This window comes from Grammomys surdaster, unplaced genomic scaffold, assembly GCF_004785775.1.
Source record: "Grammomys surdaster isolate TR1022 unplaced genomic scaffold, NIH_TR_1.0 126059, whole genome shotgun sequence".
In the NCBI taxonomy this organism is placed as follows: domain Eukaryota; kingdom Metazoa; phylum Chordata; class Mammalia; order Rodentia; family Muridae; genus Grammomys; species Grammomys surdaster.
Genome location: NW_021620869.1, coordinates 4,339,813 through 4,361,858, shown reverse-complemented (window position 1 = coordinate 4,361,858; position 22,046 = coordinate 4,339,813). Strand labels below are relative to the sequence as shown.

At 50.1% G+C, this 22,046-nt stretch overlaps 2 protein-coding genes across 2 annotated transcripts; one reads left to right on the top strand and one right to left on the bottom strand.

Moving 5' to 3' along the window:
- The first annotated feature begins 1,617 nt into the window (after positions 1–1,617).
- Positions 1,618–2,535, top strand: Prlh (prolactin releasing hormone). Its single transcript, XM_028755314.1, has 2 exons — positions 1,618–1,714; positions 2,372–2,535. Exons 1-2 carry the CDS (start codon positions 1,618–1,620, stop codon positions 2,533–2,535), a joined length of 261 nt encoding a protein of 86 aa, XP_028611147.1.
- A 3,948-nt stretch (positions 2,536–6,483) lies between these two features.
- On the bottom strand, positions 6,484–18,129 carry Rab17 (RAB17, member RAS oncogene family). Its single transcript, XM_028755369.1, has 6 exons — positions 17,950–18,129; positions 12,585–12,744; positions 9,348–9,499; positions 8,254–8,379; positions 7,493–7,586; positions 6,484–7,320 (listed from the first exon to the last, which is right to left on the bottom strand). Exons 2-6 carry the CDS (start codon positions 12,739–12,741, stop codon positions 7,208–7,210), a joined length of 642 nt encoding a protein of 213 aa, XP_028611202.1. The 5' UTR covers positions 12,742–12,744; positions 17,950–18,129; the 3' UTR covers positions 6,484–7,207.
- Positions 18,130–22,046: the final 3,917 nt, after the last annotated feature.

Sequence of the window (22,046 nt, the reverse complement as noted above, 5' to 3'; positions counted from 1 at the left end):
ATGTGTTTTAAAGCCACTTGGCCCAAATGAAATTATATAATTCAGGAAGGAACAAATCACACCACTGATGAGAGGGTTTTTTTTTAAAAGAAGGTAAAAAAGAAAGGAAAGGAAAAAAAAGACGGAGTGTCTTGATGAGAGAAGAGACGCAGTGGGAACTGAAGGCTATAAGCAAAGACACCATCTCAAGGAGGGGACGGGGGCGTCCTCTGCCTCCTTGCTGGCCTATAAAAGGTGGGCAGCCAGGCAGGCCTCACCTCACACCCAGGCAGCCTTATCGCCACAGTCAAGGGACAGAGGGTGAGTAACTTGGCAGTGCTGGAGAGGGGTGGGTGTTGCTGTGACTTCCAGCTCCTCTACAAGTGTTTCTCTGCCAGGCTTACTGGGCAACCAGGTACAGACACCAAGCAGGACAAGCAGAGAGAGCTACCTGTGATCTGTGGTCTAGGACCACACGCCCTCCTGGGGTTTCCATGGCCGTCCATGACGGAGGGCAGGTGAAGGTGCCCCTCAGTGGGACACCTTCTCAAGCAGAGTCCAGAAGGTACCCTGGGCAGACAGGTCTGCAGCACTCCAGAAAGTGGGTACCCAGGGCTCAGGGTAACCCCTGAGAAAGTGGGGAACCAGGGTCAGCTAGTAGTCAAGGTTCTCATCACCCAGCCTGAGTGGGTGCAGTCTTTACAATGATTCATGGTGGCACCTCCATTTCCTCTAGTTGGGGTTGCCCTGCACTGTGTGGGACATCACAGCAAGACTGTGAGGAGGAGGGGGTAGACATTTTAAAGAGCTCTGGTGGACAGCTCTGTGTAGAAAAGGAGGAGCCGGAGAGCCAAAGTCAGCTAGGGGGTCTTCCTTGAGCATCTTCTAATAGGACCTGAAATGTCAGGGGCAGGAAGGAGGAGAAAAGGGTCCCCTGCAGGAAGTATCACAGATTGATGCTATGTGGTAGGTCAGCACGCTCCCTCAGCAGGGTACCAGTTCCTGTCCACAGCAGCAGAAGCCCTCTCTTGTCATTCAAGGGGGCTCTGTGAGGAGAAGCAGGTGCCACAGGCTCATTCTGGAGTCTCAGCAAACTAGGTCTGAAGTTCTGGGTTATTGTAGGGACTATGAGGTGTGAGCTCACTAAGGATGTGGTGTGCTAAACATTCTCCATTGTCTGCCTGGCTCTCAGTGTAGGAGGCCCCAGACCAAGTGTGGGGAAGGACTGCGCACTGAGGTCCCAATACTCCCCAACCCCTTGCTACCTCTGAGATTGGGCAAATTGTTCTCCACCTCTGCTGACCACAGGGCTCCCCATAAATCTGCTTCCCACTAAGGCCTGGGTGTCTACCTCCCAGGTCCTGACACAGATGGACAGACAGGCCCAAGGATGTCCCAAGACAGCTACCTGTGCACAGCTCACACATCTCCCCTGATACGTGTAGCTATGTGCACTAAACATATGCATTTTCACACCTCCTAGGCACGAACACAATCTATGCACACATGTACATCTGCACAAACAACCTGGGATCCCTCCCGGTTTTACGCATGCAACTTACCCTGAACCTCTACCTGCAGGCTACACCATCCCCTGTGGGATCGGATCTCCAGGGCGTTGTCCAGGAAGCCAGAAGCATGGCACTGAGGACCTGGCTTTTGTGTTTGCTACTGCTAGGCTTAGTCCTCTCAGGAGCTTCCAACCGAGCCCACCAGCACTCCATGGAGACCCGCAGTGAGTGTCCAGCTTATGGAAGACAGCTTCTGTCATCGTCCCATCCATACACTCCCCAGACGCCTTGGATACCCAGCACCTGAACGGGGCTTGGCCATCCCCTAAGCCAGTGGTTCCCAACCTTCCTAATGCTGCAACCTTTTAATACAGATCCTCATGTTGTGGTGACCCCCCCCCCAGCCATAAAATTATCGTGTTGCTATTTTCATAGCTGTAATATTGCTACTGTTATGATGTTAATATCTGAAATGCAGGATGTCTGATATCAAAAGGGTCACAACCCACAGGTTGAGAACCGCTGGGACCTAAGCAAAAGCTACCTTGCTATGCAGTCAAGGAGGTTGATCCTGTTAAATGGGCCTCTCCCCAGAATGGTTCTGTTCCCTGTCCTCGCCATTCCCCTGCCCATCTGGGTGGGGCCCCTTAAGAATTTGGGGGGGTGAAGGTCAGACAGGAAGAGAATGTTGGTCCTGGTATACATCTAAATTCAGTTCTTAAAGCTACACCACTGCCCAGACCTGGCCTGGCCAGCCTCATCAGGGTGGGTGCCAACATGGCCTAGTGCCCAGGTTTCCACCTGCTTAGGGACTCTGTGTGGGGAACACTGCACCTACATGCCAGACGTCCCATATGATGCTCTGACTCTTTCATTTCCAGCCCCTGACATCAATCCTGCCTGGTACACGGGCCGTGGGATCAGGCCTGTGGGCCGCTTCGGCAGGAGGAGGGCAGCCCTGAGGGATGTCACCAGACCTGGCCTGCGGTGCCGGCTAAGCTGCCTCCCACTGGATGGAAGTGCCAAGTTCTCCCAGCATGGCTAACAGCCCAGCTCAGGCTGCTGAGCCCAAGCCACACACTCCCTGTCCCCTGTAGAGCCTCCTCCACCCTCCCTCTCCTCTGTTTTCCCTCTGATCTAATAAAAGTGCTGGCTTTGTTTACTGTACACTGTAACTGTGTGGTAATGAGCTGGAAGGTGCTTTCTCTCTGGGGAGGTTAACCATGAGAGAAGCTCAGAACCCAGTAGCCTCTTTGCAAAGAGGAGGGTCCCACCTGCCCCCCAGTAGAACATCTAAGACCACTCATTACCAGGCCCTGCAGGGGTTGTGCTGGTCCCTTAAGATCCTGCACGAGGGGAAGGGAATGTTGATTCAGTGTTCCTGTAAATTCCTGTTCTCCAAAGTCACACTACTGCCCAGAAAGGGGGTGCCCTTTCCTTGATACTTGCTCCCATGAGTTCCTACCTACCCAAGGTTCTCTGAAAACATACTCAGCTTGCATACTGCATAAAGCCAGGGTGACCACACCCTACACTATGTAAGATACTTGGTCCCAGAGAAAGGCTGCACAATGCCCTTCACACAGCCCACTTCCTTCTCTTGGCACTTTTAAGACTAACTTTTAGAGCTGTCTGGGGATTTGCTGTAAAAATTAGATGCTATTGAGATGGTCCTCGGAGCTGTGCCCCCAGGGCTCTGTTCCCAGCACCCAGGACCTGTGGTGTCCACTAGGTTCATGTCTGGTACTGTGTCTGCTGTTTGGGCAAATGCATTACTTAGCTCCACCAGCTCAGTGACGATGTGGTGTCCCTCACCACCCTGAACACACCCCATTCCATGTCCCTTGCAGAATCCTGGCAGCCACAGACACACACGGTCAGGTTAACCTTCCTGCTCAGAGGAGAATCCCAGAGAGACCTGAGCCCAATCTTTTTGATCCTATAGGTTCCCTTTAAAGTCACCTGGGGTGTCTCTATGCCCTTCGTCAAATGCTAACCTGCTTTGGAGTCGGGGCACACACCTACTCTATGTGGGTACCTGAGTCAGAGTAAGGTGGCTGGCAACATGACACAGCTGGTGCCCTCAGAAAAGGGGGAAAAGTCAGACAGGAGCTGAGGGAGACTCCATGGGAAGCTGGGGCAGCTGAGATTCACCTGCACAGAGGAGTGGCTGCCAGCACCCTCATCCACCAGCACAGGAGCCTGAGCTGACCTCCTCCCGGCTCAGAAGGTACCATCCTACCCACACATCAAGGTGGTTCTCAGCTGGCTGCTGTCTACACTGTTCCACTCAGGCTACCCTCAGGCTGCCGTGACTGTTGTCACAGGATGGCTTCTCTTCAGTTCTTCCCACTCCCTGTATGCTCCAGCTCCTTCCAAAGCCACTTTCACCTGGGGTGATGACCTGCAGCTGAGGTGTGGGGCACAAGTAGGGAATCTGCTGGGATCTCAGATGAAGGTCTAATGACCGTCCCCATCCCTCCCCCCGTGCAGGAACATCAACAGGCTGGTTCTTGTTGAGGGTTTCCTGCAGGCAACAGCAGCTGCTCTTACAGCAGTGGTAATGCCTGCCATGCTTCGAGGACATCCTCCCATAGCCGTTCTCCAGAAACGGACCATCTCCTCATCCAGAAGGATGAAAGGAGGCGTCCTCATCTTTTCCACAGTCTTGGAACAGTTTAAAAACATACAGAAAATTTCACAAGACATTGTAAGGACTAGCTCAACCTACATGAACTCATCAGCCATCCTGTTTGCCAGCTTCCCACTTTCTGTCCTTGTCAACTTACACTTGGCGGCAACCTACAGACATCAAGATGTTGCCGAAAAGAGTTCAGCACCTTTCTCCCAAGAATAAGACAAAGTGTAAGCCTGGAAAAGTCAGTAATTCTCTTCTCTTCTCTTCTCTTCTCTTCTCTTCTCTTCTCTTCTCTTCTCTTCTCTTCTCTTCTCTTCTCTTCTCTTTCTCCTCCCCTCCCCTCCCCTCTCCTCCCCTCCCTCCCCTCCTCCCTCCCTCCCTCCCTCCCTCTCTCTCTCTCTCTCTCTCTCTGTATTTTTCTCTATCCCTGATCTTATTGTATTTCATCATAACATTGACCTTCTGAAGCACCCAATGGGCTGTTCTTTAAAATGATCCATGCTGACCATCCCGCCTGGTGGTGTGCCTGGCTCTGCTCCTGCACTTCCTGTCATAGAAAAGGACCTGGGCCTTAGCAGGATATTGTGCTCCGCTGTCCAAATGACTCCTCCAATGGAGTCCTGGGTCCCACCTTAACATGTTAACCTAGACCTTGAGCTCGGGGCCCTGCCTCTCAGCTATAAGAGCCTTCTCCAGTGTGATTCCAGGACATCACTGACCTCAGTACCAGATCCATCCAGTCTTGGGCTTTCTGCTAGAGTGTCAAAGGGAGCAATACTAATCAGTCAAGATACAGGAGAGACTGGAAACCAGACAGACTGGCACCTACAAATCTTCTTGGTGTTCCCTACTTCCTCTAAGCAGTGACATTCACCTTAAGATATGCACCTGAATCTCTAGGGACCCAGGACCCAACAGAAGGATTTGTCTTAAGTGATACTGGACCGCCACCTAGTGGTCATACATAACCTGGCCTCTCATCTCCTCTAGAGTGGGCTTGCCTACCTGCCTAATGACTCCCCAGCCCTTGGGGATGATGAGGACAGCCTGGGATGCTGAATATTCATTTCCCCTGTTTCACGTGTGTGAGTGAGTCATCAGGTGGTCACTATCTATCTTCCCTAGCTGTCAGAAAAGCAGTTGCCCATCATCAGCAGACCTCACTAGAAAGCGGGCCAGGAAAGGGTGAGTGAAAACCTCCCGAGTGGATCTCCTCACTGATCCCGATAACAAGCCTTTCCCTGTGTGGTTCACATCTGTCCAGTGGTCACAGGGTTTCCTTCAGGTCATGTCAGGATTACATCAGTACCCAGAAACTCACAATTGTTCCCAGGCCCCAGAACTGAAACTGGATCCTTCTAGAAGTGCAGCGGAGCCAGAACGTTGCCTCCAATCCCTGGCCTGAGCCCCACGTGAAACCTGAAGGGAGATAGCTGGTGTGTTCCTGTCCAAGCAAAGCCAATGAGAGCAGAAGTCACACCCCAGGCACAGACAAGCTCCTGGCCCCCCTGAGTATACTTTGAATGAGAAGATGGAATAAAGGGATTTCAGGTTTGTCCATTTGACCTTTACAGTGGGCAGAGTGGAGCCATCTTCCTCTGTGAGATACCAAGGTTCCAGTCTGTGGTGTTCTTTAAGGTTTGTTTTATTCTGTTAGTTTTGATGCTTGTTTGGTCTTTTTGTTTGTTTATTTGTTGTTTGCTTGTTTGTTTTCCCACTGTGCAGCCCAGAGTAAGCCTGCCAATCTCCTGCATCAACTTCACATGTGTTGGGATTTGAAGTCTACATCACCACACCCAACAACAACATCTCATTATTCAGACTCTGGAGTTTACCACACTCTCAGAAGCAAGAATTTAAAAAAACAAAAACAAAAAAAACAGCTTTGCTCCCTAAATGGCCACATCTGGCCCTAGCAAGTGTCAAGACAGAAGAACCAATAAGAGGATGTCCTCTGGGGTTTTCCTCCCTGTACCAGGACCTGGGTTTCTCTACAAAGATAAGAACTCACACAATCACCATCAGAAGAGACAGTCCACACAGACAAATGCCGGTGCCCACCCTTGTTACACTCTACCCATGAACCTTCACCATGTTTAACACCCACAAACCCATCTTTAATGTGTGCAGGAAGACTGAACTGTGTGGCCGGGCAATGGTGGTGCACACCTTTAATCCCAGCACTTGGGAGGCAGAGGCAAGTAGACTTCTGAGTTTGAGGCTGGCCTGGTCTACAGAGTGAGTTCAGGACTGCCAGGGCTACACAGAGAAACCCTGTCTCAAAAAAACAAAACAAAAAAAGACTGAACATGTGACCTGTCCGGCCATGGGTCCTAGTGTAACCTCACGAAGTGGTCGGATTGTCAAGACATTTAATTTAATATTTGGAGAAAAGGACACGAGAGAGCACAGTGTTCCTCTCAGGACAGGGGTTTTAGAGTCCTCAGATCACCAGATAGAAACCTGGCTCCGTCCACTCACAGCTGGAAGGGGGACACTTCCATCCCAGACACTGTTCCAGACTGTCTCTCCAGCATCACCTCAATGGGACTTAGAATCTTGGGCTCATCTCTGCATTATTCCTTGTATCGATGCCCCTTCTCTTCTCCCAACAGTTCTCAGAACGAACATGGTCCAGTTATGGCCAGCTGCCCAGGATGAAGCATCTGTCCTCCCATCCCACGGATCAAAGAATTTTTCCAGTTCATGAGTATTCTCTGCTTCATTTAACTCTTCTGCGATGGTTTCAAGGAAGCTGAAAGAGCCAGCCCAGGTGGAGCAGGTAGACTTGGCTCAGGGCATCCAGGTATCTGGGTATCTGGTAAGGTAAGGCTGACAGTCTTCTGGGAGCCATTTGACCCTGGATCCTCTGTGAGACAGTTCCCATCAGCTTTGGCAAGCAGTTATTACAAAGGAAATTCCAAGCTTTGGCAGCCAGCAGGGCTTGAGCATAAGCCATCTCTGACAGAGAACATGAATGGACAAAGAGCCAGCAGATTTGTTGTGAAGATGTAGCTTGGGCTGGGGACCCTCTAAAGCACAGCCGAGATGTCCTCCACCCACTCTCCTGCAGTGGCTATCATGCACAGCACTGGCGCTGCCTGGCCGGAGGTTCCTGGTTCAGACTCACAGCCTCACCTTCCTGTGGGCTGCTGCTCCCCCTGTCTCCTGCTCTCTGCAATAGCTCCTGGGCTGTGGAAAACAGGGAATTTACTGGAGAAGGAATCGCATCACCCAGAACCCTAACCCAAGCACTCCCTATTAGTCTCCCTCATGCCCCTCCCTGCCCCATGGACACCAGAAGACACCCAGGGAGGAGGCATATCAGCGAGCTCCCACACGCCTGTGGAGGGGCGTCACTCACCAACAGTATTGAAGATCTCAGACACCTGGTAGTTCAGCTTGGCAGAGGTTTCCATGAACAGCAAGCTTTTGCTCTCCGCAAACTCTTTTCCTTCCTGAAGGAAAAAGTCAGTGTGTTTAATGAGAGTCCCTCCAAAGACATGTGGTTGACTCACAAGAAACAGGAATACACCTGTAATCTCAGGAAGCTGGGACGGAAAGATTGTGAGTTCAAGGCCAGCCTTGGACACATAAGACCCTGTCTCAAAACACTAGAAAAAAGACTAGTTGTGGTCGGTGACATGTATGTGCATGTATTCTTCACACAGAGCACCTAATATACACACACCCTCTGTACATATGTGCACATACACCTCCTGCATGAATTTCTAGCCAGAAGAGGAACTAAGATGGAATCTTTGTGCATTTCTATACACACAAGTGCATGTGCATGTGGGTTTGTGTGTGGAGACATTAACATGTGTGACTTTGGAGGCACATGTATGTGCTCATGAATATATATTCATGAAGAATGACTTTGTACATGTGTGAGCATGTGTGTTTATGACATGTGAGTCTATATGTAGACAGAGGGATCGTGGATATGCATGCAAGTGCAAGTATGTGGGTGGGTATGTGCGTGCCTGAGGCACAGGGGTGTATGGTGTGTGTGTGTGTGTGTGTGTGTGTGTGTGTGTGTGTGTGTGTGTGTGTGAATGCGCGTGTGCATGTGTGTGTGTGCGCGCGTGTGTGTTGAAGTCTCAAAAGCCCTCAAGTCCACACCTGGAAGGTCACTTCCCGCTCCTCGCCGAGATCCGTTTTGTTGCCAACTAGCATCACCACCACCTCTCCTGGCTGGAACTCCTTCTCCAGGTCCTCCAGCCACTGCTGGGCCTTGTGAAAGGAATCCTAAAGAGACAGAGCAGAAACCAGGCTGGAGTTCTCCTTGCCGAACCAGAAGAGCAAAGCTCCCATGTGGGTACAAAGCCACATGGAGACCTTGTTCCAGAATGCAATGTCAAGGGGCTACTCTGGTCCCCTGAGGGCATCTGGGATGGGCTGGCCCTGCTAAGGAGGACTGTGCAGCCAGGCAGCACACCAGAGAGCCAGGGACATCGATGTCACAGGAGTTTGGAGTCGAGACACCATTTTGTGCAGGAGAGTTCAAGGGAACGGTTATCTCCCCCAAACCCAGATCCTAACTGTAGCTCCTCATAGGCCAGGCAAGAGGCTTGACCTTGTGTCCTCTGGCACCTGTTTGCTGACCTCTGACATCATATGGAGTCCCATGTCTCCATGCTCCTGGACCTGTGCCCAACATGTGCTTTTTGGATCTACTGCAATCTTTTATCTGTAACCCTCCCCCAGGTCTCTGGTACCTTCTATACCTTCTACCCAATATAACTAGTCCACACTTCCCTACCTCCTGTGAGAGGTCCTGGGGCAGCAAGCTCACCCTGTCCTAGGCCAGGTTGGACACACTCAGGCATGCGAGTCCAAGTCCTTCCATATCAATTCCACGAATGCTCTGTGTTCTGCAACCCCTGGTGACACACACTGACTGGATGGCCTATGGAGGGGGGCTAGCTCTGAAACAGCCCCGTGCCAGCTCAGCAGCACACTAGGACCATTGACCATGGTGCTGTGGGGGTAAGGAGTGTACCAGGAGATTACAGAGAAACAGAGCCCAGCTTTGGGTGTGAGGGGTTGCTGAGAGGACCCTCTGAAGGAGGGGAGCAGCACAGGCTCGCTGGGCCCTTTGGTTGATGTAGTAGTTACTATAACCCATGGCTCCAGCCCTGTGTCCTTGCCAATGACCCCTATAGAAGGCAGTAAACATACAGTTGCCTAGTGAAGGAGGTGGGAAGTGACCCTACCTTCCGGGTGATGTCATAAACCAGGAGCGCAGCATTGGCACCCCTGAAATAGAGGTGGCAGACACTGTGGTACTTCTCCTGGCCGGCTGTGTCCCAGATCTCAAGCTTCAGAGATGAGGAGCCCAAATCCACCACCTTGGTGAAGAAGGCACCTGCAATAAGGAGACCAAGGGAGTGTTTGCTCGGGGTAAGGTGGTCATCTGTGGCTCCTGGTGTGTCATCCTGATCTATGCTCAGCAGCTCGCGGAGAGGCAGCTAAGCCCATGCTGACAAGCTGTAAATGCCTGTTCCAGAAGCTGAAGCCTCTCTACACAGCAAAGTGCAGCTAGCAAGCTGCTTTGTGTCCCTTAGAGGTTTCTCCTTGGGGTGATGCTAACGTCTTGGGAAGAAGTAAAGACCCTGAGTTAAGAACGACATGGGATGGCCCTCCAGAAATGAATAATCTGTCGTGTCACTACAGTGTCCACGAATGCCATTAAACTCAGAGAATTCTTGTGCCTCAGTCTCTCTGGTGCACTGACCACTCAGCCACCTGTCCCACCCTGAAGCCACCCTCCTCAACTCCTTCCCCTGCTCACTCCTCTGATGTTCTCCTCCCTTCAGCACCTAGAAATCTCTCGTGAGTTACTTAATTCTGCATCTGTCAGCTGCAAGAGCAACTGCAGTGCTCCCACCTTGCGGTGCTCCCACTTTCCAGTCCTCCCACTTTCCAGCGCTCCCACCTTCCAGTGCTCGCACCTTCCCCTGAACATTCTGCGCAGCCACCAGGGGTTCCCTTTCTCCTTCAGGCAGCACCTTAACCAAATCACAGGAACTATCTCCACGCCCTCCTGTAACATGCAATCCACCTGTACTCTGAAGATACTTCCCCTTGAACTTTGCTTCCCATACTGAGTTTTCGTTTTTAATTATGTGTATGTGTGAAGGTGTAGGGTGGGTTTGGGCACATTTGTTCAGCGCCTATGGAGACAAGAAGAGAACACTGACTCCTCTGGAACTGGAGTTACAGATGGCTATGAACTGTCTACTGTGGGTGCTGGGAACAGAACTCCAGTCTTCTGGAAGAGTGGTATGTGTTCTTAACTGATGATTCATCTCTCTGCCATGATGTGATTTTAAAATAGTTATTTTATGGTGCCAACAATATTTCAAGTGTGTGAGCTAGAAAGGCACTAGAAGCCAAGGAGAGTCGGGAGCCTGGGACATGAAGGGTCAGCATAGACTGAGGGCTTCGCTCAGAGCCACTTCCCTGCACAGACCCAGGGTAGATTTGGAACCAGTTAGGGGAGATTCTGGCAAACAGACCCCCATGCATAAAATGAAACTTCCAGCTAAAGGACACTGCATAAGTAGCCCAGGGCTGGTATAACAAGTGACCACTGAGTGCCTTAAAAAAAGGAAATCCATTCTTTCAGTTATAGAAACCAAAAGCCCCAGGTCAAGCTGTGGGCAAGGCCAGTTCCTTCTCAGGGATCTGAGAGAGAACCCACCCCCATCTCTCTCCAACTTCCAGGGAATCTCTCTAGTCACTTTTGGTGTTCCTTGGCTACGAGCTTACCACCTCAAACCGGGCTCTGGCCTTAACTGATGTCCTGATTAGCCTCAACTGTCAACTTGACACAGCCTAGAGTTATTTTAAAAAGTCTCAGCTGAGGGGCTGTTCAGATCAGATTGCCCTGTGGTCATATCTGTAAGGGACTGTCTTGATTAATGATTGACATAGAAGAACCAGCCGCTGTGAGACCACTACCCCTAGGCAAGCAGGTCTGGGCTGTCTGCAAAAGCAAGTGGAGGGGGTGGAGAGATGGCTAAGTGCTTAATAATACTGACTGCCCCTCCAGAGGACCAGAGTTTGATTCCCAGATCTCAAGCTTCAGAGATGAGGACCCCAAGTCCACCACCTTTGTGAAGAAGGTATGGGCTGGGGGTGGGGGTGGGGGAATAGAAGGATCACATACTGCTGGCCTCGCTCTAGGTTCAGTGAGAGAGACCCTTCCTCAAGAGGATATGGTAGAGAGGGATAGAGCAGGACACCAGACACCCTCCTGTGCCCTCTATGTGGGCATGCAACCACACACATATGTGCCCACATCCTAAGTGCATACAGAGAGGGAGAGAACTGAGAGGGAGGGAGGGTGGGGAGGGGTGAACCTCATCTGCTTTCTCCATATACAATCTTGCTCTTCCTCATTTTTCTTTTCCAGTTTAAACGTGATAGCTGAGAGTTCTCAAAATCCCACAGAGGTACAAGGGCAGGGCACACACAGGCAATGACCCATTAGCCAGGGCTGAGATGTTTATACAACACAGAGCTGAGCCTTCCTAGAGAGAAGGGAGCTATTACCTCACCAGACCGGTCTGCACAGACTGGTAATCCCTGAGGCAGTGTGTTCTGGGGGGAAGTGGACGGCCACATAATAAGATGGAGCAGGAAAGGAGAAACCCAAGTCTCAAGTCCACTGAGGACAAAGCTTCCTGTCACTTCTGAGATTGGAAAAAAAAATCAGGGAGAGATGTCTGGAAGCAGGAAGAACATCCATTTAGGGAGAAAACTCTAACAGGTATGACAAAAATGATGGGCATGGGATAGGGGTTGCTCTCTAATCTCTCCTTGCTCCAAACTACAACATGCCATGTGAGATAGCCCATACTCATCATCACAGCACAGAGGAGACAGAGACATGAGGATGGAGGGTCCAGGCCAGCCTGAGCTACACAGTGAGCCCTTGTCTCAAATGCATACATACACACAAAGATATATACATATACATATACATATACATATACATATACATATACATATACATATACACATACACATACACATACACATACACATACACATACACATACATATACATATATATACATTCATATGTAAGCAAGCACACAGGCAGTTGTTTTCTCTCTCTTCCCTTATAGCATACCCTGACCTCACTGCCCATCCCCCATACTGAAGCCTTCTAGGAACAGAGACCCTATCCCTGGGTCTACACACTCACAAATGTCAGCTGGGCTGAAACCTGACCCCTAACCTGATCCCTGACCCCTAGCCTGACCCCTGACCCCTAGCGAAGGTTGTTTCTGTTCATTTCCAGAACAGTGTGCCCGCCTGCCCTTGATAGACATCTAGCCCCTCCCTGTAATCGGGCATATCCAGCCTTGGGTTGCAGGGCAGGGGCCATCCTGAGGCGGACCACACTCCCATCTCCCCCTACCCGGGCTCTCCTCACTTACACCCCACAGTTGGCAAGACATTGCTGAAGTCCTGCTTCATGTACCGGAGGGCCAAGCTGGTCTTGCCCACAGAACTGCTTCCAAGCAGAACCAGCTTGCTCACGTGGGGCTGGCCAGAAGTAGTGCTGGCCTGTGGCAGCCCGCCTGCCTGTGCCATGGCCTGCAAACAACCACAGAAGACAGAAGTAGATGGAAAACCTGTGGTCAAACCACCTCAGTGAGTCTAAGACATACACAAACACACCACACATATACACACACCACACATACACACATACACCACACATACACACAAACACTACATACATACACACATGTGCATACACCACACACACACACACACACACACACACACACACACACACACACACACAGGCTGCTTCCGTAGAATGCAGACCTGTTGATCAGAGGTCCTGCCCAACGCCTGCTCCACTCTGTAGCCCAGCCCCAGCTCCTCATCTGTAAACTGGAACAAACAGAAGAAACTGTCTAATGGGTGACACGGGGCTCTGAACCCTCTCTACAGTGAGCTCCAGCAGCTCACATGAACTGTTTGTCCTAATTCACTGCTCTGTTTCCCACTCTTACAAACTTCCTATTTGTTCCAAGCACACGATAGAGGTCAAAAGCACCAGGGCACCTCTCAGTTGTTCCTGGATTAAACTTGGTGTTTCCAAATTGTTCCCAAGAAAAATTTCCTCAACTCATGAGAAAGGGATTTTTAAAAACAAAAGCCACACTCATTACCAACAGCCCAGACCACCCAGTACCCAGGGAGATGTCTCTTCCCGTCAGCATCAGCCAATGCTTCTCAAGACTCAGTAGGTTCCCTTTTCCTCAAACCCTCTTTTCAAATTAAAACTTTGCTCTGCTCTGGGAGGTGGGTAATCATCCTATGGCCAGGAGTGTGGGGCACACCTACAATCCCAGCATGCGAGAGGCTGAGGCAGGAGGATATCAAAATTGAGTCTACACAGTAAGACTCCATCAAACAATAAGGAAGAAAAAAATGAAAGGAGGGAGAGAGGAAAGGAAGAGAAGGAAGAGGGAGGGAGAAGAGGAGGGAATGGAGGAGAGACAGAAGGGAAGAGGGAAGGAAGAGAGGAGGGAGGAAGGGGAGGAGGGAGGGAAGAGAAGAGGGAGGAAGGGGAGGAGGGAGGGAGGGAGAAAAGGAAGGGAGAGGTATCTGTGTCTCCAGGGCCTCACACACCTCAGTACTTTCTGTTGTCTCTAATACGTCAGAGCCCAGCTCTATAGTGACAACATGGACACCCTGCATCATGTCAGTGACAGCAGCTTCCAGGTACACATCACACCAGCTGGGGCTGTGTGCCCAGTGCTCACTCTCACAGGAACTCCCAGGCTCCTGCAGGAAACCCAGAGAGGTCCATGTGCTCTCCCCCTTTATAAGCCATGTGTGAAGACATCAGGTTACATGTGCCCCAGCCTGCTGTTGATGTCCATGTGCTGACTTGACTGCATCCCTGTGAGCTCTGTATGGGGTTGTGGTTCAGGACAGAGATCTGATCTCATATAGACCGTATGGGTCAGGAATTTATTTATTTATTTTTTTGAGTGTGGTATGCACATCCCACTGAAGTAAGAAAGTATCTGCTTGTCTCTTTTTTTATGTTCACAGTCATCGGAGCCCCTGGGTCTGTTGTATCATGAAAGGAATGAGAAATGGTGAGACTGGGGTGTTATCCCTGGTGTCTATTATCTGGACCACTTCTAGGAAAAGAATGTCCCCTTATTAATGTCTACACCCATTACGGGCGGCTAGACTCTCAAATAGAGCCTTTCCCTACCACCTCCACAGCAGGCAAAGCCTGAGTGAGAACAGAGGCGGGGCAAAGGGAAGATGGACAGGAACCGTAACACAGACCACTTGAGACTATAGTGACAGAAGATAAGAATATAGCATAGACAGCAGGTCTCACACGGAGGGCTAATTCCAAGGCGCCATTCTAGAGAGAAGTAAGAAGGCTCCAGAGCTCCTCCGGCCAGCAGCACAACAGTGACCACTAGTACAGCATGGTCCATCCCAGAGGGACCTCTAGAGTTTCTCTCATGCATTGATCACAGAGCAAGATCACACACACACACACACACACACACACAAACACACACACCTAAGTTGTCTGTTTCAAGCTTTTTAAAACTCTGTTCACCCAACATCACAAAATTAATTGGCTATAAATTAAAACACAGATGACCAAAGCCACTACTATGTTACCTGTGTTTCTTCAGGGCTGGCAACAATGCCTAGCACATAGGAGCTGCTTAGCACACACCTAAGCAGTGAGTGGATGCGTGGATCTGTGGGTGGATGCGTGGATCTGTGGGTGGATGCATGGGTGGATCTGTGGGTGGGTAGACGGGTGATGTGCAGAAACTCAATGGATGAACACATAGGTGCAGAGATGGGGGTGAGTGAGCAGGTGAGTGGATGAGTGTGTAGGGCTGGAGAGATGGCTCAGTGGTTAAGAGCACCGACTGCTCTTCCAGAGATCCTGAGTTCAACTCCCAGCAACCACATGGTGGCTCACACCCATCTGTAATGGGGTCTGGTGCCCTCTTCTGGTGTGTCTGAAGAAAACAATGGTGGTGTACTCATATGCATAAAATAAATACATTTTTTTTAAAAAAGAGAGAAAGAAAAACATTTGTTAAAAAAAGGATGAGTGGCCGGGCGGTGGTGGCGCACGCCTTTAATCCCAGCACTTGGGAGGCAGAGGCAGGCGGATTTCTGAGTTCGAGGCCAGCCTGATCTACAGAGTGAGTTCCAGGACAGCCAGGGCTACACAGAGAAACCCTGTCTCAAAAAACCAAAAAAAAAAAAAAAAAAACAAAAAACAAAAAACAAAAAACAAAAAACCGATGAGTGTGTAAATCAATAGGTGGATAACTAGGATGAGTGGATGGGTGATGGATGGATGGATGGGTGATGGAGTAATCAATTGACTGAAGGGTGGAGGGCAGGATAAACACTTTATCCAGCACCTGTGTTTTTGAAATAGTAGGAGAGAGAGAGAGATTGAGAGAGAGAGAGAGAGAGAGAAAGAGAGAGAGAGAGAGAGTGTGTTGGCCTCCAGAAATGGTGTGTGCAGACTCCTCCCAGAAACTCCACCCTTTGAGCCTAAGGGCATGGCCAGAGTTCAGAATCCTGACTAGGGACCAGGAGGGACACTGCCAAGGGTCATCCATCAACTCCACAGCAAACAGCTTTCCTCAGGAAAGCTCTAGCCCTGCTCCCTACCCCCAGAGTCAGTGCAGCTCTCTTCAGCAGTAGCCTCCTGCCTGATGCCACCTCTGCCACCCTAGTCCCTCCCACATGTGTCCAACCCCAACAACCAACAGCATAGAGTCAGGCCCTGCCATCACAGAGCCTTGCTCCGTCTCCCTTGATTGGACCGACCGACCTCGGCTTTCGATTGCATGTAAATAAGTATACCTGTATTATCAGTGGCTCAGCTTTTTCACCGGGTTGTCACCACCACCCTGAAGCTGGATTACCTTCAGTGAGCTTGCTGTAGTCACTGAGGGCTCTGAAGTCACTAGGGAACAGCAGGTGATCAGTATCTCCTGAATGAACCCGGAAGTCGCTTCACAGATTCTACCTGGATTGATGTGCCTTCTGCCCCGGAGCTCCCATGCCAGTCACACCCTGATGCTTGTTGGAAGTGTGCCTGGTGTGCTTATAGAAAGGGCGGCAGGGCTGCTGGCAGGCACTGAAGGACCTTCACAGGTCACCCCAGGGCCAACCTGTACATGGTTCAAATGAAGCTGTCCAGAGTGCAGCTGTCAGGGCCCTCCAGAGAAAAACAGAGTGGGGAAGTTCTCTGAGCCCACCTGCTCCTGCACACAGATATCTGCCAAAGCTGGGTGGGAAATCTAAGGGCCTGGGCATCACTGCCAAAGGCCCAGCAGCTTTCCAAGGCAAGGACACGAAATTGAGGGCTGGACTGTGATGATATTTTTATGCTTGTAGGGTCCCTGAGGCACTAGCTCAGTCCAGCTGCTGATAACGACAGACAGGATATGCCTCAGGAGTGGTACAGGGGAACTCTGCCTTTGCACTTCCAAAACAACACCAATAGTTGTAAGCCTATAATCCCAGCACTTGAGATGCTTAAGTAGGAGATCGACACACGTTTCAAACCTTTCTGGGCTACAGAGTAAGATCCTACCTCAAAATAGTAACAACAATAACAACAACAACGTTGACAACAGCAACGATAATAATAATCCCTCATCTTTAATGTGATCACATACTCTGACTTAATGGTCATAACAGCAAATGCAGTGTCCACATGACTGTGTCCGATTTCTACAATTATGTCACTTTGACAGTTCATTCCCTCATCGCTGATTTTTTTTCCTGGTATTATTTTCCTCTGTAATCGATAAGACCACAGCAGATGTCCTCATATTACTTTTTGAGTGACTATGTGTTGTTGCAAGCTTCCAATAACAGCCAGGCAGAACCCTCTATTCAGAGAGAAAGTTGGAAATGTGGTACCTGTCCCCTCCTCTAGAATCTAGATCTTTCTGAAGGCAGTGGCTGCCAGGTTGCAATTGGGAGTCTCTTCTCATCCTGACTTGGTCCTTCTTCAGTAGTCACAAGCCCACCTCTCTTACACCTAAGAAAAAATATTCAAGGAAGGAGGGAGCCCCAGGAGGCTGCACCCCATCCTCCTCACCCAGATCCTCCAAGCTGTTCATTCCTCACACAGAACTTCAGAACAACACGGCATTTGACAGAAGAGGAAAATCACACTGCAGATTAGAAGAGAGTTTTGGAAGAAACTCTGCCAAGCTCCTACGCTATTGCTGGAGCCTCTGCAGCCGACTGAGAAGGTCTTCTTAGAAGGTGCCTCCTCACTCACGCTGGCGGTTTATGTTCAAAACCCTGAACTGGAACTTTCTGCAAGGAAAACTCAATGGAATTTCCTTCCCAGAATATGACTTGTAACCCGAACAAGAACACTGTAGGTGGTGAACAAACTCAAGGCATCCGATGTTTCAGTTCAGCCTCTGATTCAGGTCCTGAGAACACAGGGACACACATCTGCATGCACACACACACACTCACAGCACACACACACATACACTCACACATACACACACATATACACACACACATACACACACACAGTACACACACACATATGCTCACACACACACAGCACACATACTCAACAGGACACACACAGAGCACACAGCACACACACACATTCACAGCACACACATTTACAGCATACATACACATTCACAGCACGCAGACACAGCACACAAAACACACACACACACATAGTCACAGCACACCACACACACAGCAGAGCACAATTTAAAAAAGACTCACCTGTTCACTTTGAAAGAGTTCTACAGACCATCATCCTACAGGGCTGCTGGCTCCCCCTTCTTTCCCTGGCTATGCTTCCCTTGGGTGCTGGATGACTCCTCAGGGTCCTGCCAGGAGCAGGGTGGCAGGAGCCATGCACACTGACCAGCAGCAGCCTAGCAAAGGAAGTAGGCAGGCCCTCTGCTCCTGCCAAAGCCCAAGCCTGCACAGCAGGCCTCTTCTCTTCCTGTAAACACCAAACACCGGTGCAAAGTCCCCACATGATCATGTGATCACCTGGGTCAGAGTATGCTAGAAGTCACACTCCGGTTCTCTACTCACCTCTCCGAGCTGCAGCCCAGAAGTTCAGCCCTTTCCAGGTCTCACCTGTCACAACTCCTCACACCTGAAAACGTCACAGACTTAGAGAACAGCTCTTCTGTTACAGGAGCCCACTTCTTAAGTCTTTGTGTAAACATCTCCAGTCTGAGAAGGAATGCCAAGTGGGCAGAGCCGGGGGCCAGAGCCTGGGATGGGTGTGCCCTTGAGCAGGTAATTGGGGCTGGGTAGGCCTGAGGGATCCCCAGAAGGAGAAACCCCAGGCTGAAGAAAGATGGAAATCAGTTCTACTGTGCCCAGCCACGAATCCCACGCAAACAGCATGTTCTCTCTGTGTTCAGAACTCACTTGGATTATTAGCTTGGATTGCCAAAGCACTGGGCAATGGCGAACACAGCACCATGAATGGGGGTGCAGCTGTCTTGGATTCCCAAGAGGCTTTCCAATATTCCATGAAGAAACTGTTTCTCTGCAGAGGCCACTGGCCTTCTTCTTGTCACCCTGCCCACATGTCTGGGTGCCCCCACGGCCTTGAAGACCAAGAACCTCACTCCGTCTCTGAACAGGACCCTGATTCCCTGTGCCTAGATTGGCATCCAAGGTGCAGCATCCAGCACTGCTTCTGTCCTCCTCGTGGGTGTGGCCTCTTCTGTTTATGCTGGAAACTGTATTGTTACATTACAATACAGTGACTCAGAGGTCTCTGGAGTTCAATGGAACACTGAGGTGGATTGTAGGGGACAAGACAGTTATCAAAGGGGCTTATAAAGAGTTATTAACCCCATGGACAGATAGACAACACAGCACGGTGGTCACTCTAAGGAGAGATCAAGCCGCAAAGCACCAGGGTAACAGGTAGCTCTCAGTTTGACTATCAGACTGTTGAAACAGTGACCCCAAAGAAGTGGGAATTCCCCCAGCAATCTCATACTGGGAAGCGCATTGTCTGGAAAGAGATTTCATGTGTTTCTTACAGCGTCCCAGACTACCTTATCATATGAGATTGAAGTTCTCATATTGTAATAATGACCGGTCAGTGGTGGGCGGGACCTCACCTCGTCTGAGACTGATTAGATAGATCCTTGGCCCTCTGTTTAAACTCTAATCTCACTTCAGTACCCTGAGAACAGACTTGGGGGCTGCTGGACCTGCCTTGCAACACATGCACAAGAAGCAATGGGAAGAGTATATATGTTGAAGGTATTACGTCAACTTATATAAAAACAGTAACAAACACTGAATCACACTGAAAGACTCCAGAAGCCGTTTGGTCCGTGAGGCTGGCTGCCTCAGCAGTGAGACGCAATCCCGCTGCGACTGTCTCCCTCTAGAGGGGTGAACAGCCCAGTATTTGCTCACTTCATCAGGCTGTGTACCTCTGCAGTCCCAGAGTGGTGCTGCAAATCTGGATGGTTTCTGGAGAACCGCTGGTGTCTAGTTCACAGTGGAAGGCTGGAAATGCTGGTTCTGACATCAGTGGAGGAAGCAGCTGCAATGAAAGGTATCAACTCAGAGGCAAGAGGGAAGGCCAGTTGAGCAAACAGCAAAAAATCTTCCTCTTGCTGTTCCCTTTGTATATGGGCTGCCACCAGAAGATGCTGCCCACGACTGGGGCAGGTCTTCCCACATAAATAAGGCAATCAGGACAGTTCTTCTGAGCTTACCCAATGTTGACAGAACCTTCAGTTCCCTGGGATCGAAGCACTGAGACCCCACTTCTATTGGCTGTTCAGAGTTCTTGGGGTGGCAGATCTCTTCATAGGCCACTCTCATATGGCACCCTACCTTCTCAAAGTCAGAAGAGGCCCTCTCTGACCTCTAGACACTCCCTTAGAGGCCTTGCTTGCTTAAGACAGGCCTAACAAGTACAATCTTCTTTCTGTTTAACTCAGGGTCAGCTGACAAGGGCTCCAATGATTTTAACAACACATCTTCATCGTTTTCCTGTAACACAACCGTACCTGAAGACTCAAGCCTATGGAATCACACTCCTGAGCAGGAAGAGGTGTATGCAACAAATTCCCCTCCTAGGATTCCACTACCTCGAGTCTGGGTTCCCCCACTAACACTGGGCTTATGTCCAGGAGTATACTGGTATTCAGGATGGTTTCAAGCAATCTGATCCTCTCCCAGGGTGGACCAGGATAAGCCAGAATCCAGACATTTGAGCAGAGCTGTGGGTGGACTCTTTCTCTGTGTTCCGGGTTACCCCATACCAAAGGTGACTTGGATAGTCGTCTTCTGCAAAGCCCTCTCTTGGACCAGTCAGACACCTGTCTGCTCACTCCTGAAGGCAGGGGTTACATGCCTGCCTGGCTGGCCTGTGTGATTAAGTCATTCAGGTGCTGAGCACAGCCTGCTGTGAGAGAGAAACCAAAGGGTGTGTCCTCCAAGCTTACTCTACTTCAGGGTTGATGAGGACCCACAACTCCAAAATTCAGATTGTAACTAGAACCATTGCTGCTGCTGCTGGAAACAAGATAAAGCAGTTCCTAAGTCATTTGCGTATGTGGCCATAGTTAGCGTTATTTTTCAACCTTGGACACTGAGGAGAATTCTCACTAAGTCAGGTTAGTGTGTCACATGGACATGCACATAACTTTCAAACTCTCAAAAGAAGTCAGAACTATGCCAGGCTTGGTGACACACACCTGTAAGCCCAGCACTCAGGGAGTAAGATGGGGTGGGGAGGGGGTGGGGCAAGATAGCATTGGGTTCATAGTTAGACAATATATTTTTTTAAAAGGCAAAATTATAGAACTGGGTATAATTGCGGGGGCTGCAGAGTCTATGCAAACCCGTCTCAACCTCCATTCAATGAGAGCTTCTTGCTGTCCTGTGATCTCTAGAACTATATTCTCCAGAACGTCCTACCCCGCTCCCCACAGAAGCAGCCAGACCTACTGCTGCCTAGACATGTGTGAGAGTTTTGTGAACACGTTTAACTGTACTTTTGAATATATGCATGCATGTGTCTCTGTGCGGGCTTGTACATGTGCACGCAGTGCTGTGGAGGCCAGCAAGAGGGCTTCAGATCCCCCAGAGCTGCCAGTATAAGCCCAGCATGGTTACTGGGACCTGAACTCTGCTCCTCGGGAAGAGGTGTAACCACTCTTAACCCCTAAGCCATCTCTCCAGCCCCTCTTTATTACGTTTTTATCCATTCATCATATACGTGTGAACATGCGTGTTTCTGCACACACATGTCACAGTGCACTTACTGAAGTCAAAGGACTACTTATGGGAATCCCTCCCCTACATGGATTCTGGAGGTGGAGCCCACAAAGCTTGGCATTAAGTGTCTTTGTCCACTGAGCCATCTCATAGGCCACCTGTTTGTGACTTTCAAGCAGTTCTCCGGGCTTGCAGCAGAACAACTAACTGCTTTCACAGGAATGTGCCCCTGTTCTCCTATGCACAGACCATAATTGTGGGCCCCATTGCCGATGTATCCAGCTTTCCAGCAGAAGCAACCAGATGACCTAGCTCTGGCCAGCAAGGCATATGGGTGTTCCCCTAGGGGCAGCCGAGCCGCTCCTTCCTTGGGCTTCCTTGCAGAGCTGTGGCTAAAGACAAACAGACCGATAGTCATCTGCAGTCCCCTCTTCTGCAATGTTCTAATCTCCTAGCCTTGAGATAAACAGGAACTGGGGAGCGTCTCTCCCTGAAACATTTACCCCGCTTATCTCAATGTAAAATTCCAGCGGTGGTTTCTGAATGCCAGGCTAAATTCCTCAGCTCAGCCATCGTTGCTGCAAGTGGCTAATCATGCAGCAGAA